A 15,923-nucleotide genomic window follows, 5' to 3' on the forward strand; every position below is an offset into this window, starting at 1 on the left:
AGATGAGAAAGCTGAAGACCAGCGAGAGGAAGGAACTTCTCCTGTTAAAGCACACTGGATGAAGACGTGCTCCACTCCCAACCTCCAGAAAAAAATCACTGATAGAGTGGCCTCCACTCTTCACCAGTTTTGCCTTTGTATATGATATTTTCTTTTCTGAGAGGGTTGAGAATCCCCATGTAGTGCTCTTTCTGGCAAGGGCATCATACTTTGCAGATTTTACCTTTATTATCGTGGAAAACTTGACAGTCACGGGGAGCTGTTCCTCTTCTTTTGGACTTGGAAACAAAAGAACCTCACTGGGGAGGAGTTCTTGAGGAGAGGAGTGTAAGTGGGGGTGAAGGGAGCGAAACCCTGGGCTCCCAGGGGAAGAAGAGTGGGTCTTCAGTTGCCTTTAAGAGGCCTCTTGCCCCTCCCCTGCCTCATAAGGAATCTGAAACATTTAAACCCCTGAGGCTGACTCAATAAGAGTCATTTGCATAATATTTTAGGGTGATTTAGCCATGCGCAGCTACATGTGGCTGATTTAGCTATGCTGGGCTTGGTGGTAATAAGAATAGCCCTGGTTCTGACAGACACATCCTATATGTCTCTGTCCAATGACCCCAACCCTTGCTTGGGCACTTAAACTGCTTGTCAAACTTGGACCAATCACCTTACTGTGTGCCAGTGTCATGCTAAGCACCAGGAATTTGAAGATGAATCCAACCTGTGGCCCCTTGGAGAGTCAGGTCTGAGACTTGGAAGTAGGTGTCTGTTTGGTGGGGATCACCCAGAGATCAGCCCATGGATGTCCCTAATTTGGACAAAGAACCCCCCAAACTGGACCCATCTTGGTGTGCCTGCCTGCATGACCTATTTTTTAAGCTGCAAACAGCTAGCATTACCTGTTCTCAACATCTGGCATTACCTACCTGCTTAGTCACCTTCCCTCAGGCTTCAAACAGCTGTAGGGCCCCACCTCCTATCCATCTAGGGTTCCTCCCTCCCATTTTTCTTCCTGAAAGGATCTGGAGACACCAGCTCCACAAGTCCTGGTGTCTTTAAAAGGATCAGCTTGAGGAATAAGGCTCATTTGAGAGCCGTGGCATTCATCTGACTCTAGTGAAAGTACAACAGCCACTCCCTTTTTGGCCTCCAACTGGGCACCATGAGGGCCTGCATCCCCCTGGTATTGGCCGTGCTGTGCGGCCTGGCCTGGGCTGGTAAGTCACTATCTGGCGGGCATGGGATTGCTGGCGGGGCGGGATCTTGCCTAAAGAAGCAGATAATTGGGGAACTTGGTAGAGGGCAGGGCTGTGGGACAAGGGAGGGTAAGCTCTGTCCTAAACCCTCAGAACTCTTTTGGGTTGTCCTTGTCTGAGGGTGCAGGTGTTGTTCCTGGAATGGACTGGACTATGTGGAGAGAGTTGCAGGGCTGATGGTCTGATTTCATGGAAGTCCCTTCTTGATACCTTGGAGGATCAGCCCCAAACATCCCTTAGTCCAGCCTGACTTTTGATCTCCCCAAGATTTTGTTGTCTGGGGCCACTGTATGGTATAAAGCTAGGGCTGGGTTCCATGGGGTCCAGTGGCCTGGCTGCCCTTGGTCACTCCTTCCACTGCCCGGTGACAGGTGAGGTTGACTAGGGTGTGATCTTACTTTGTGTAGGGCCTTAGGAGGTGGGCAGGCTTAGGAGGAAACTGGAAGGATCCTTAACCAGGAGGTGGGCCACGTCCTATCTGGGCTCTACAGGGGTCAGAGGAATGGATCTCTGTTGCAGTGTTAGGGGGATCAAAGAATAGAGAAGGGACCTGGCCCACAGTTATAAGAGGTCCAGGGGATGGGACTGGCAGAGGAACAGGACCATGTTCCTGTTTAGTAACTGTGCAAAATGCTGGTGCTGATGTGTTACTTGGTAGCTAGTGGGTGGGTGGGAAGGACTGCCAAGGGAGGGGCTGAGCTGAGGAGTGTGGGGAGAATCCTCCTCTGCCCACAGGAGAAACAATCCTTCCACTGGGTCACTCCTGTATGGGACTGTGGAAAGGATTAAATGAGATAATGTATGAGAAGCACCTGGTGCAAAGTGAGATCTCAGTGAATTGGAAATTCGCTATGATTATGACTATAAATATTCTTGGGACAAACTTCCACTTGGGGTCATTTCCAATGGGGTTGTGGAAAGGAGACCCCTAATGGGATTTTTAAATGGAAAAGCCTTGGAAGAAGAAGTTGTACCTCCCAACTGTGGATGAGATAGTGCACCTTACCAGGAACCAGCTCTGCCTGGGCCCTACTGTGGAGAGGGAGTGGGGAGCATGAGGGTGGGCCTGGGAGCCACCGGCCTCAGCCCTGTTGGTGGGGAGGAAGGTGGAACCTGGGGGGGGCTTAATGTGGAGGGGTGGCCAGCAGGCTTGGCATATCCCAGCCTTAGGGAAGGAGAGCAACTCTGGACATTTGGTCCCTGGGGGGACATCCCTGAGGGCAGAGGTAGCAGTAGCTTTAGAAGTACAGGTGGAGCTCTTGCTGCTGGGTCGGAGGGCAGTATCTGCTTCGTCTGTGGGATGGATGGGAAGTGAGGTCAAGTGTGTGAGGCCTCCTATGGTGGCAGGGAAGAGGCTCTGCACTTGTTGATACTATCCCAACATCTCAGAACTGAGAGGCAAGAATATGAATCACACGGGGAATCACTGACAGCCTCAGGTTCTCCTTTATGAGCTGGGTATTTGTGGAGAACCTTGGTTGATTTTTTTGGTTGTGAATGGAGGCAGGAAGCTAGTAAAAGGGGTGAGGCTTCTTGGTTGACTTGGTCTCCATGGAAACAGCATCCGGGGCCTTCTGAGAGGTACAGACATGTAGAATGTCCCAGTCATCAGAGGGACTGAGCGCCAGTGTACAGGGACACTGTGTCCACCCAGGCTTGGGACCAAGCTTTCTTGATGGCCAGTATGGATAGGGAGTGGCTGTTCTGGCATATTGAAGTCTTAGAAAGTGCAGAGAAATTGATCATTTCATAGGGAACGGAGGAAGAATCTGAACCCAAGAGAGGAAAGGCTCAAATGAAGAGAGGCAGAGAGTCAGAGAGGTGAGGCAGAGGAACAAGAGGCACAGGTTACTAGAGCAGTGATTCAGGCACCTGGCTTGGGGAGCAAGGCTTACTCAGAGTATTGGTGTCAATGGCGCAGTGTGGGGGTGCTGGAGTGAGTTAGGGTGACTAGTTACTCATCAGAGTGTCCCCAGAACGTCACAGCAAAGTGCCTGTGAGGAAAAGTTCCTCCCACCCCTGCCCTCCACTGTCAAATCCCAAGGTCACCTTGAAGCAGACCAAGTGCACAGAGAAATGTGAGAAAGTGCTGGCATGGGGCTCTTGCTGGAGACAAAGTTTTTGAGCAGAGATGAAAAAGCCCACTCAGCTTGGGCCGGCGGGGGTGCTCTCCTGCACGTCCAGCTGACTGCTCGCTTGCAACCCTTCTCAACTGGTGCCAGCTGCTGGAATGAAGTGAATTCTTTCCCTGGACTCTGATTTGGCCCATTAAAAACATTGCCCTGATTTGCCTGAATTCTCTCCCTTTGGATTCTGGGTGTACTGCCAGGCTGACTGAGTAGGGAGCTGATGGGCTGAAAATTTCTCCTTAAGATCTTCGCATTCAAGCTCCAAGGGAGCATCATTTAACATTCAAGAGGAGTTCCTGAGGGCTTGAAGGAACAAGTGGCCTTGGGCCTGGTCTCTTTTAGGAACTGGAAACCTGCCTTCCTGGCCATCTTGGAGGCCTGACAATGTGAAGTTGTCTGAAGACCTGGGTTAACCTTGACCCGATGCCTCTCTAATGTAAAGAATACAGACCTGTAGTGATGAAGTCAGCCAGGAAACCAGCAACACAGATGTGCTGACAACCCAGCCCAAGGGATGGCCCTGTTGAAACCCTGGGAGAATGTCAGCTAGATTAAGTGTGTCAATAGGGCCACCACACAGGGAAGACTTCTCCACCTAGTCTGAACACTTGTCACTTGGAAGACGGGCAAGAAATATTGCCACCATTTATTCACCTAACAAATACTTCTATAGTACTACTATGTGTCACTTGCTGTCCTAAGTGCTTTACACATATTAACTCATTTAATTCTTATAAATATTCTATGAGATAGGCTCCATTATCATCCCACTTTTACAGATAAGAAAACCAAGGCACAGAAGTTTAAATAACTTGCCCAAGATCACATAGCTAGAAAGCAGTAGAACCAGAATTCCAGCCTCAAGCAGTTTGGCGCCAGAGTCTAGGTTCTTACCCTCTCTGCTATGCCGTCCCTCATTAGACACAGTATCAACCCTAATCCCAGAATCCAATACTAGGGACTGGTAACTAAACCCAACCCCTAATATTTGAGCTCTAACCCACTCCAGGCTTAAATTAAGACACTATACCTCTGTTGAATCATAACCAGAACCAAGCCCTCAAACAAAACAGAGATTATTCATCTTTTCTCATCCTGAATCCTCAACCCCGAATGTTATCTTAAGTCTATTCCTGTTCCTTACCCGAATATGAATACAAAATTGTTAATTTATCAACTAATTTAACTCAAGCCCAAATCCTAACTGTAGTTCTTAACCTAACTAACCCCAACCCTGGTCCAAATTAGGTTTCAGTTTCCTCACTGATACAAATTCTGATGCCGATGGTAACTCTGACTCTGATCTTGACATTCTCTGTAACCCACAGTATGACCTCTGAACCCAGTGTTCATGAAATCCAAACCTCAGGAACCTCAAATCGAACAAAGACTCTTATCACCCTTAGAGCCCAGAGTGGATAGTGGGTTTCCACTTTTCCTTCAAAATGTCTTGTCTTATGTCCCTTGCAACCAAAACCTTGCTTCTGCAAACCATTTGGCTGCAGTGGGGGATGTGGTCTGTGGTTACACAATAGAATGCTAGGCCAGAGCCCAATTCTCACCCGTACCCACCTCATTCCCCACCCTGAGCATAAATTAATCTGAATGTACTCCAAAGATGGGAAAGAACAGAAAGATGTGACACAGGGGGAAAGAGGGTACAGAGAAGACAGATGAATGAAGGGGAGAGAAGAGCAAAGAAGCAAAGAACATAACAGGGATGGGATAAGAGCCAGGGGAAGGTCAGAAGGCAGGGGACATCCCTGGGGCAGCATCTACATGATAGGTGAAGTGGGCCTGTGGGCTACACCCAGTTCACAGACCTATTTCTTTGGCATGCTTAAAGTTTTACATGGTTGGAAAATTTCACACCAAAATGAAGATTTATCTTGAAAAAAAAAAAAATGGGAGGCTCTGGCAACACTGAGCCCACATCCCAACATGGCAACAATCAGCTGGAGCTGAGCATCAGCTGCGAATTTCAGATGGAGCATTGATCTCAAGTTTGTCACGGTCTCCTTTTCTCCTACTGCCTCAGACCCTGCTTCTTTACTTGTTTATGTTCTGGGCCTAACCCAAATAGGCATTTGGGTTTGTGATCCTGATCTCTTTGATGAGCCTTGAAATATTTGGTGGGTGTTGGGCGGTGGGGAGGAGGCTTATGTTGTGCACGGGAGGCTGTGGATGTACTTCTCCCTTGCAAAGAGTAATGCCCTTCCCTGCCAGGTACACTCCTGTCCTGATCTGTGAACCCTCCTGTGGGAGGCACCTTGGGGAGGAGAACAGGGTCTCCACAGAGCTGAGTTTGTGACCTTTACTGCCTATAGGAAAAATGGAATCCTGTGCATCTCGATGTAATGAGAAATTTAACCGGGACGCTGCCTGCCAGTGTGACCACCGGTGTCTCCGGCATGGGAACTGCTGCGAAGACTACGAACATCTGTGTACTGGTAAGCCTCCTTGTGAGACAAAGGCACGTCCAGCCTGTCTAAGGGGCCATTGGTCTGGGTGTCCAGCAGGCCAGAGCAGCGTTCAGAGCTGACAGGGGCTCTAAAGGTCTGGACAGAAAGCACCGAGAGACAGAGGCAGGGTCAAGACTTTGGCCACCACTTTTCTCAGGTTTTCTAGGATGTCTCCAACTTAAAATACAGTAGATGTCATTTACCTAGAATTCTGTCTGAACTACTAGTATTAACAATATCTTGAAAGTTTAAGTACCAAATTCTAAAAAAGGGTAAAATGATAAAAATAATACTTTAGTATGTATGACATTACTAATTGTTATTCAACACTTTAAATCACAAAAATGTAAAAATGGTAGCAAACTCTCACAACTCGTGTACCACCAGGAAGACTGCATGGTGTCATCACAATGACGGACATGATTCATACCACTCTTCCTCTAGTGAAGGGACCACATGGGACAACATCTCCATACCGTCATTTCCAGCCTACCAATTAGAACAGGATACGCACCACCTTTAACTGCATAGTTTTAAATGAATACTTGAAAAAAATAGTGCATGAATAATCAAATTGTTTAGGTGCTTCCAATGTTGTCAAATCCCAGATTAACGCTCTTCTGCTTTGTGGCATCATTACCTAACGTGGTTTCAGTGAGTATGTTTTCAAAACTGGGAGTCAGAGTGCATGGATTGCCAGCACTTAGAACACAGCCTGACACATAGTAAGTGATCAGAAGATGTTTGCTGACTGAAGAATAACCTGACTGGTAGTTCTGATGGTAATAACTTTCCAGCAAACTCACTAGTAGATTCTGAATCACTTTGTCACAGTATTGTTTGTTGGGTGTGTGGAGGGGATTGGGGGGGGTATTATTCCACTGTGTGATGAGAGAGGAACTCAGAGCTCCCAGGAACATTTCTCCCTGCCACACCACGGCCAACCTCAAGTCCACCCTTCTCTGCCCAGAGCTGAGCTACAATCACTCAGCTTGCAGGTGAAGGGAGTGGGGCAGCAATAGGAATGTGCTTTTCTGAACATGCCCTTTCCATAGACACAGTCTTTGTGGGCATATCCAAGTGGGGCAAAGAAAGAAGGGACATTGGAATCTCAGGAAACAGCTCTTATTCCTTGAGGCCCTGAGAATTTACCCTGAACTCTGATGAGAAGTTTTTCTAGGTACAGGATGTTCCTAAGTGAGGGCCTTGTCCCTAGGACAGCATCAAGGCGCTATCCATCTGTCAACTTTTGTTAAATCAGAGTTTTCATCACCAAAATCAGAGTTTTCAATCCAGATGTGTCACCTGGGGAAATTATTTTCCTTTTTTATAAGTTTTCTATAATGTGTCTTCCATTGGAAGTATCTTCCATTTTCTGTTTTCATCCTCATTATTTGGTGCCCGTCCTTTGGACCCCAGCCCCTGGTCGGGATTTGCATCCAGTGCTCTTGCTTGTCCCCTGAGGCTGGGGGAGCAGAGAACTAGAAACCAAGCAGCAGGGGAATTCTCAGGTTATTGGTGACTTTATTTTTCTATCTACCTGCAGAGGACCACAAAGAGTCAGAGCCATTGCCACAGCCGGAGGAAGAGACAGAAGAGGCCCTCGCCAGCAGTGAGCCTGCCTCCCCAAAGGGGGGCCCTCAAGATAAAGCAGGAGGGACATGAGGGTGACAAGGAGGGGCGGCCATGGCAGTGGCACCAGGCACAGGCCTCAGCCAGATGAGAGAGGCTTGTTGGACTCTGGGAACCTGGGCAGGAAGAAGCCTGGGGGGGCTCAGCCAGCCTGGGGGGGCTATGGGGGAAGGGTAGCTAGGAAAGAGAGCCTGAGGCCTGGAGAGGGAAGTGGAAGAGATTTTATTTTTAGAATGGGAAGATTAGAAACACAGCGTGCCAGAAAGCAAAGATCGGCATCAGAAAGGACTTCCTGACTGTGAAGGGTGTGCACGAATTAGCCTTGTTTGTTTTCCTTCCCTGGAGATCTTTGCTGGGCAGAGTCAGGAGAGCCAGGCTAGGGAGGGACGGCCTGCGGGGCGTTCAGAGCGACCTCTAGAGGTCAGCCCGGGACACACCTCCCCTCTCTTCTCAGACTTGTACTCAGCACCCACCTCCTGCCAGGGCCGCTGCTACGAAGCCTTTGACAAGCACCACCAATGTCACTGCAATGCCCGCTGCCAAGAGTTTGGGAACTGCTGCAAGGATTTTGAGAGCCTGTGTAGTGACCACGGTTAGTCTTCTGCTCCCTTAGCTAAGCTGTAGAGACAGAAGGACTCTAGAGCAGGTTCTCAATGTGTGGTCCCTGGACCAGCAGCAACAGCAATGTCTGAGAACTTGTTAGAAACGCAAACTCTGGGGCTTCACTCTGGGCCTACTTAATCAGAAACTCTGGAGGTGGGACTCACTTTCCTGTTCTACCAGAGCCTCCAGGTGATTCTGATGCATGCCCAAATGTGAGACTCCTCCTAGGGGGAAGGGGCGGGGGGACATTCTGTGGGCAATGCCTGTGCTGATTTTACAGGTCCTTTAGGCTCTGGGCCCTAAGTCTACCACTAGAGTGTCCAACTGTGGCTCCCCTCTGTCCTTGCTGGCTTCTTGAAGGTGCCCAGGAGGGGATGCACACAGACAATTTCCTGCGCGCCCCCCCTTCCCTCTGGCTCTGAGGCCACCCCTCTCCTAATTCCTCCCAGAGGGCTTCTCCCACAGCAGTGATGCCATAACCAAAGAGGAGATTCAGAGCATCTCTGAGAAGATCTACAGGGCAGACACCAACAAAGCCCAGAAGGAAGATATCATTCTCAATAGCCAAAACTGCATCTCCCCGTCAGAGACCAGAGACCAAAGGGATCGCTGCCCAAAGCCGTGAGTTCCCGCAGTTCCTCTTCCTACCGCCCAAATCTCACCCCCATCCTTGCTTTTTTTGATGCCTTAGCTCTTTTATCCTCAAGTCGGGCAGGATCAAAGGGAGAGCAGAAAAAAAAATAGGTCTCCAGAGACAAAGCCATCTTGAGCGACTGTGGATATCCAGTTGGGAGGGTTTCTGTGATTGGCTAGGTTGAGGATAGAACAGCTCTTCCAAAACATGAGGTGGAAGAAAAGTGACCTGACTGTGGCTTTCAAGAGTACCCAAAGTGCCCCCTCGGCTCCTGAAGCCAGCCCTCGCCTGCCTGCCCCTGGCCTGTCTAGAAGTCTCTGGAGGGGTTGCTGCCCCGTGTTTGGGGCTCTCAGTGGGGTTCCCCCTGCCTTCCCCAGACTCTTCACTTATGTCAATGAGAAGCTGTTCTCCAAGCCCACCTATGCAGCCTTCATCAACCTCCTCAACAACTACCAGCGGGCGACAGGTCATGGAGAGCACTTCAGTGCCCAGGAGCTGGCCGAACAGGACGCCTTCCTCAGAGAGATCATGAAGACGGCAGTCATGAAGGAGCTCTACAGCTTCCTCCATCACCAGAGTGAGTGCGCACCCCCAGGCCCCAGGGTGCATGAGTCTGTCTGAAGGGAGCCAGGTGGGTGGGGGAGGGGAAGGTTAGGAGGGCAGGTGAGGAGGCGGTGGCGACTCTGTGGAGGTCAGTGTACAACTGGGAGGGATGAGGGATGAGGCCAGGGGGAAGCCAAGGAGAGGTTAGGAACCTAACCAGGAGCTGACACATCCTCTGGCTGGCTGGCTTGGAAATCACCCCACCTTTGACTTCATGTTAACTGCCTCATGCATGCCCACTCTTTGCTACAGTCTCAGGGTTCTCTGCCGGGCATGAGCCTCCCCTCACATCCCAACCCCACCCAGGGCACATCTCAGCCACGTCTGCGATCCCGGAGTTAGCACCATGTTTCAGACAGGTAGAGCCACTGACTCTACTCCCTCCTCCTGCACTAAAGTCCAGGAATCGGGTTGGCTGAGTCCACCTTTTGGCTGGGGAAACAGCATCAGAAAATCAACAAAGGTTCAGAGAGGGAAGTCCTATCGGGAAGAGTTGTGGTTGGAAAGCCTCCAGATAGAGATACATTAGAGTCAGACCAAAAAAGATTTTGGCCGCAGGACTTCTTGGCATGGGGTTGTGTTTGTTAGTGTTCTGCAGATTCCTTTCCCAAACTCCAGGCAGCTGGGCTTTGTCTGAGGGCTGGCTCTGTCTGGGTCTTCCCTCGTTGTCCCTGAGAGTGCCTTGACTCAGAGCTGCTGCCTCCCTTAAGAGTTGGTGACACTGTTTTTAGGTAAAGTGACAGTGACACAGGAGTGACTCTATGAAGAAGTTGCAATCCTGTGCTGCCCCCTGGCGTTCTCTTTGTAGTAAATACACAAGAGAATCTTGGAGGTCTAGACTGAGCAAGGGCTTTTCAAATGAGAGAAATGGAGGCCAGACAGGCTAGACTTATCTGAGGCCACAAACGAGTTGGAAGCAGAGCTGGGGCTGGAACTCAGGGTTCCGATGCCAAGGCCAGGCTGTCCCGTTACTCACTCTCTCCTCGCCTCTCTCCTTGACCAAATCCCACTTATCCTTAAAGTTCTATAATAGATCATATCCTACCACATTTGTGAAGGCTGCACCTGCCCCAGCTCACTCTGGCTTTCGGCAGCTCTGCAGAGTTTGGAGTGTCGTCCACAATAGCCTTGGGTCAGAGAGACTTGGTTAAATCTTGGCTCTGCCACTTGCTAGTGACTTGACCCTGGGCAATTTATTTGACCTCTCTGGGGCTTCCCTTTGAAATGGGGTTTTTGAGGATGATTGCTTATAAAGCACCCAGTAGAAAGCTTGGCACTCAGTCCACGCTCAGTAAGGGTAGCTATTCAGTGTGTGAAGCCATTCTCTGTTATTTTATGTATATTTAGTCTTGTTTTCCAAATGTGTTTCAAGTCTTTGAAAGGAAGGAATATGTCTGGTATTTTTGTATTCACCGTACAAAATTGTGGGCAGCGAACAGTCAATCTTTGCTGGTTCCTTCATTGAAATCTCCAGCCCTGAACTTTCCCAAGGGCCTTTTCAACAACTCCACTTAGCTATCTAACTGATATTCACACGGAACCTAGTGTAGAAAGAATTTTTGGTTCCCATCTCTTCCTCCACACCTGCTCCTCTCTGGGTCTTCCCCATTTCATAAATGGCAACGTAACCCATCCGGATGCTCAAGCCAAAAGCCTAGTAGTTAGATTTAATTGTTCTCTTTACCTCAAAGTTCCCTACTCCCATCTCCTCCATCAGTAATGTAATGTCCATCACTCCCACTTCAAAATATGTCCTGGGCCTACTGCTTCTCTCTCCTCCTCCGGAGTTAATACCACTATCTAAGCCCCATCAACTTCTTACGTGGACAAAGCATGAGCCTCAAAACTGGTCTCTCTCTGCTTCCACTCATACCACCCTATTGCCTTTTTAACATACACAGCCAGTGTGATCTTTTAAATGCTCCTATCATACAATTCCCCTGCTTAAAATCCTTCAGTGGCTCTGCACTACCAAGAAGCTATAGAGTTGTTAAAGAGATTGGTCTCTGGAGCTAGACTGAGTGGACTCAAGCGCTGTCTCCACCTTTCATTAACTGTGATCTTGCATGAGTTTCATACTTTGTCTATCTCAGTTTCTTCATTCCTAAGTTGGGAATAATTAGTATCAACCTTATGTGAAGATTCAATGTGAGGATTCAGTGTTAACATTGAAAGCACTTAAAATGGCACTAAATGGACAGAAAACAATTAGTAAATCTAAAATATTTTTTATTTTATTTCTATTTGCTTGAGATCTGACGTTCTTGCCATGGCTTGAAGGATCTGACCTCTGGCTGCTTCTCAAACCTCCTCTCCTACCACTCTCCCCTCCTGCTCCAGCCTCACTGACTTCTTTTGGTTCTTTGAACAGCAAACTCAAGTCTGTCTAGAGCCTTTGCTCTTGCAGTTCCCTCTACATAGAAAAATCTTCCCCCCAGTTCTTCTTTGTGTAGCCAGTTCCTTATCCTTCAGCTCTCTGATAAGTACTACTTTCTCACAGAGGCCTTTCTGTTCTTCCTTTCTAGAAGACTCCCCCCTGCCTCCTGCCCCCAATGTGCCAGCCCTTTCCCGTCATTATGGGCTACTCTGCTTCATAGCACCAATTTGAAATCATATTTCTTATTGTTTACTTGTTTATTATTTGACTCCTCCACTGGAATGTAATATAGATAGAGACTGTGTCTGGAATGTAATATAGATAGAGACTGTGTCCTCGCTATTCCCAGCTGAATCCTCAGCCTTTAGATCTAGACCTGGCACAAAATAGGCATCCCATAGATAATCATTGAATAAACAGCTGAACACATTTGTTGATTAAACCCCCATGTTTCTTGATGTGTGTAACAAGCAGCTCTTCAGGTCTCTGTTTAGCGCTCCCAGGACCTGGCCCTGCCTCCCCTCTCCAAAACCCTCTGTGTTCCTCTCTGCAGATCGCTATGGTTCAGAACAAGAGTTCACTGATGACTTGAAGAACATGTGGTTTGGGCTCTATTCAAGAGGCAATGAAGAGGGGGACTCGAGTGGCTTTGAACATGTCTTCTCAGGTGGGAGCACTTTTCTTGGAAAGAAAGAGTCAGAGGGATGAAGAGGAATGGTTTTGCCCTGGGTATGGATTAATCAGCAGTCCAGCCAGCTAGCATGGAGGGACCCGTGCATGCTCCCCCACCCAGATGGCCGGGGGAGGGGGTGTCTGAGGAGCCATTCTGAGAAACAGTCTTTTCTGGAGCACCTAAGGGGGAAAGAAGACCAGATGCTGGGGCTCCCCAGGGGGCACATCTAGGACAAGACACGTGTCTGGGAGCAAGTTTGCCTACCTCTGAATAGTCCTTTGCTTCCAGAGCCTGGCCAGCTGCTTCCCAAGAGGGCCATGGTCTGTTCCCCCCTGTTCTACCCCATACAACTCCCACCAAGCCTGGCTTGCTGCTGGAGTAACGGCTGAGAGAGGTCATCAGGATCACCAGAAGGAAGGATTCTCCCAAGGGCTTGAGCCAGAAGGGGTGCCTTCCTGAGGTGAGAGATAGGACTGTGAGAGACTCTGGGGGCTCAGAGCAAGGGGCCAAGCAGCTAGAAGTCAGAGACTGGAGAAGGGGGAAGCCTTGGCATGGGGTGGAGAAAGGGGACTGGAGGAGAGGGTGGGGAAGGAGCCCAGGTTATCCATCTTGGACTCTTTATTATAGGTGAGGTCAAAAAAGGCAAGGTCACTGGCTTCCATAACTGGATCCGCTTCTACCTGGAGGAGAAGGAGGGTCTGGTTGACTATTACAGTCACATCTACGATGGGCCTGTGAGTACACAACCTGGAAAAGCCTTGTCAGCGCCCAGATATCCTGCTCTCACTCTGCATTCTAGTCAGACTTGTCTCGCAGCCTGACTCTCATGGGGCAACCCCAGGCAATTGTGACTATGACGTCCTCACCTGCTGGACAGCCAGTTTAGCCAGCCAGGACACTGGAATTCCCTTCCAAACAGTGAAGGCTTAACTGCAAGGGACAGGAGGCAGGAGGCACCATATTTGGGTGGGAGCCTGGAGCCTGGGGAGGATTCTCAGAGGGAAGAACAAATATATGCAATTACTCCCTGCCTCAGTTTCCTTAGAATGTGGCTGAAAATTTCAGCCTGGCTAGTCTGAGCTAAACTTCATACACTTTGTAAGACAGAAACCTTTGCTGCCCGGTACCAGGAAATAATTTGGGGGTAGTAAACTATCCTTCTCTTCCATGTGTGAGGGCCATTGGGAACAGTGATGTCCTTGATACCCAGAGATGGATCCTATGGATAGTGATTTTGGCCTTCCTGGTAGATGTGCACTAGCAGCTCCAGGCAGAGGGTCTGGGTGGGCTCAGACAACTTAGCAAGGCAGACTGGCTCCTCTATTTAAAGAATCCAGTCTCCCTGGAAGGTTCACACAGGCCCCTAATGGACCCTCAACAAATACTGTCTGACTGTTGCCATTGGGCACCTGTTCTACTCCACTCTGTGGCACTCACCAGACCCCCTTTTCTGCCCTTCCCTCCACAGTGGGATTCTTACCCCGACGTACTGGCAATGCAGTTCAACTGGGATGGCTACTATAAGGAAGTAGGCTCCGCTTTCATCGGCAGCAGCCCTGAGTTTGAGTTTGCACTCTACTCCCTGTGCTTCATCGCCAGGCCAGGCAAAGTGTAAGGACGGGGCCAGCCAGGCCTGGGGAGCAGGCTGGGGCTGCAGGCTGTCCTCAGCCAGCACAGAGTCAAGAGACCTGGACTCTGCCACAAAGAAGCTGACAGGGCTTGGACAAATCTGTGCTTTGGGCCTCAGTTCTCTTGCTTGAACAATTAAGTTTTTGGATTGGTTCGGTGGCTGCCAAACTTCATCTTAGCAGCAAAACTATCTCCCCTCATCCCCTCAAAGTGAAATCTTACATAGGACCTTAATATATGAAATAGAAATGGAGTTGTCCTGGGGCTCTCAGCCTCTTTATTTGTGCCCTGAGGCTACTGAGGGGAACCTAGAGCCCCAGAAAGTACCACTAGGAACCACGGGGCCTCATGTTCTCTAACATTCGGACACATTAAGTTCTTCCACTTCTGAAACCCTAAGCAAACATTTAATTTCTGAGGATTTCACCTCTAGAATCTGGGATTTTGTAATACTGCTCTGGGAAAGATAAGGAACAGCATTCTTTAAGAAGACAAGAAATAAGGCAAAGATTTTGAAATGGCTCCTTGCACATGGGGAGCTGGAGGCAGCTGCTGAAGAAAGCAGTGCCAGCTCTGTCTTTCAGGCTGTTTAAGCAGAATGGAGCCCTTCTGCTTAGGTTGGGCTTGATCCTTCCAGCCCAGGGCGAGGCAGGGTGAAGTGGGGAGCACCTCTGATTTCAGGATCTTTCCCCACAGGTGCCAGTTAAGCCTGGGAGGATATCCCTTAGCCATCCGGACATATACCTGGGACAAGTCCACCTACGGGAATGGCAAGAAGTACATCGCCACAGCCTACATAGTGTCTTCCGCCTAATAGAACTTCGAGCCAGAAAGGGGTATGAGGGCTCTTGCAAGACTGAAGTGCTATCTTCTCCAGACTAGAGAGAAGAGGGAGAGGACTGGGAGGGATCACCAAATCTCAAAGCAATGAGAAGCATTCCTAAATCCCAAAATGCCCACATGGGAAAGAGATAAAATGTACAAATAAGAAAAATTGGATAAACAGTCAAACCTTTATCCTCTGGAATTTTGGCAATGTAGACTAAGAAACAGAGTCCAGGCAGAGAAGGTAGGAGCCCGCCATAGCTCTCTGCCCTGATGTGTGGGGGAACTAGGAAGAAGTCCTTTGACCTCCCCAGGCCTCATGCTTCCCTTTAATATAAAGGAAGGGGTTTCCCCACTTTCCTCTTTTCGGGGTTGGGGAAAGGGCAAACCCTGATATTTTTACTGTGATGGTGTTTTCAATTGTTCTTAGGAAGAGCAGCTGATAGAAATTCAAGATTACTATAATGGCTGTTATTATACACAGCTCTGTAAACTACAACTCAGCCCTGTGTTGCAATCCTCAAAGAAGTAAGGCCACAGTAATCAAGCAAGGGCCTTTGGTTTTTTTTTCAGCGTTAGATCCTCTCAGAATAGAGTCGGGGAGAACTCCAATGCTGAATGGAGAAGGGTAATAGGTTGGTGCAGTGAATGGGCTGAGGGTGGGGTGGCCTTCTCCAGGCCTGAGTGTTTTTGTGTCCAGCTCAGTATCTGCATCAAGAAGTTTCCCACTTGTGGATGCTTAGTGCAGCCACAGACTTGTATTTTGATCCCCAATGTTTTTCTTGAAAGAGTTCTCCTCATAGGAAGAAGATTCAGCATCAGAAAAAGAAGGAACCCACAGCTTGGTGTCATTAACATAATTATTTTAAGGCTTATCCAGCAGGCATAATTTGAATAACTCTAGGAGACCAGAGAGACTGTGGTTCCCTATTTTAACCTCAATTATGCATTTGTCCCCCAACCCCACTGAGAACTAAATGCTGTTCCACAGAGCCAGGTGTGAACTACGGTTTAGAAGGTTCAATTTCCAATTAAAGTCATGGAAGAAAACTTGAAATGAGTGTCTTCTTTGTATACGGCCTCCCTCCACTGTCTGTCTCCCTGCCTTTTCC

General features: G+C 48.9%; 1 protein-coding gene across 3 annotated transcripts; it reads left to right on the forward strand.

Moving 5' to 3' along the window:
* Positions 1-991: 991 nt before the first annotated feature.
* Positions 992-15,868, forward strand: ENDOU (endonuclease, poly(U) specific). 3 transcript variants are annotated; one of them, XM_017853131.1, is made up of 10 exons: positions 992-1,205; positions 5,701-5,823; positions 7,382-7,447; positions 7,922-8,059; positions 8,520-8,691; positions 9,082-9,281; positions 12,238-12,351; positions 12,985-13,091; positions 13,826-13,968; positions 14,683-15,868. In XM_017853131.1, exons 1-10 carry the CDS (start codon positions 1,151-1,153, stop codon positions 14,798-14,800), a joined length of 1,236 nt encoding a protein of 411 aa, XP_017708620.1. In that variant the 5' UTR covers positions 992-1,150; the 3' UTR covers positions 14,801-15,868. The 3 variants fall into 3 exon arrangements, with proteins under 3 accessions (XP_017708620.1, XP_017708621.1, XP_017708622.1); XM_017853132.1 differs by lacking the exon at positions 5,701-5,823; XM_017853133.1 differs by lacking the exons at positions 5,701-5,823; positions 7,382-7,447.
* The last annotated feature ends 55 nt before the right edge of the window (positions 15,869-15,923 follow it).

The sequence above is a fragment of the Rhinopithecus bieti genome, unplaced genomic scaffold (genome assembly GCF_001698545.2).
Source record: "Rhinopithecus bieti isolate Rb0 unplaced genomic scaffold, ASM169854v2 scaffold_36869, whole genome shotgun sequence".
Classification (NCBI taxonomy): domain Eukaryota; kingdom Metazoa; phylum Chordata; class Mammalia; order Primates; family Cercopithecidae; genus Rhinopithecus; species Rhinopithecus bieti.

Coding starts and splice junctions, on each gene's coding strand:
- ENDOU (XM_017853131.1), top strand. CDS start 1,151: ATGAGGGCCTGCATCCCCCTGGTATTGGCCGTGCTGTGCGGCCTGGCC. Junction 1,206..5,700: donor GTGCGGCCTGGCCTGGGCTG/GTAAGTCACTAT, acceptor TACTGCCTATAG/GAAAAATGGAATCCTGTGCA. Junction 7,448..7,921: donor AGAAGAGGCCCTCGCCAGCA/GTGAGCCTGCCT, acceptor CTCTCTTCTCAG/ACTTGTACTCAGCACCCACC.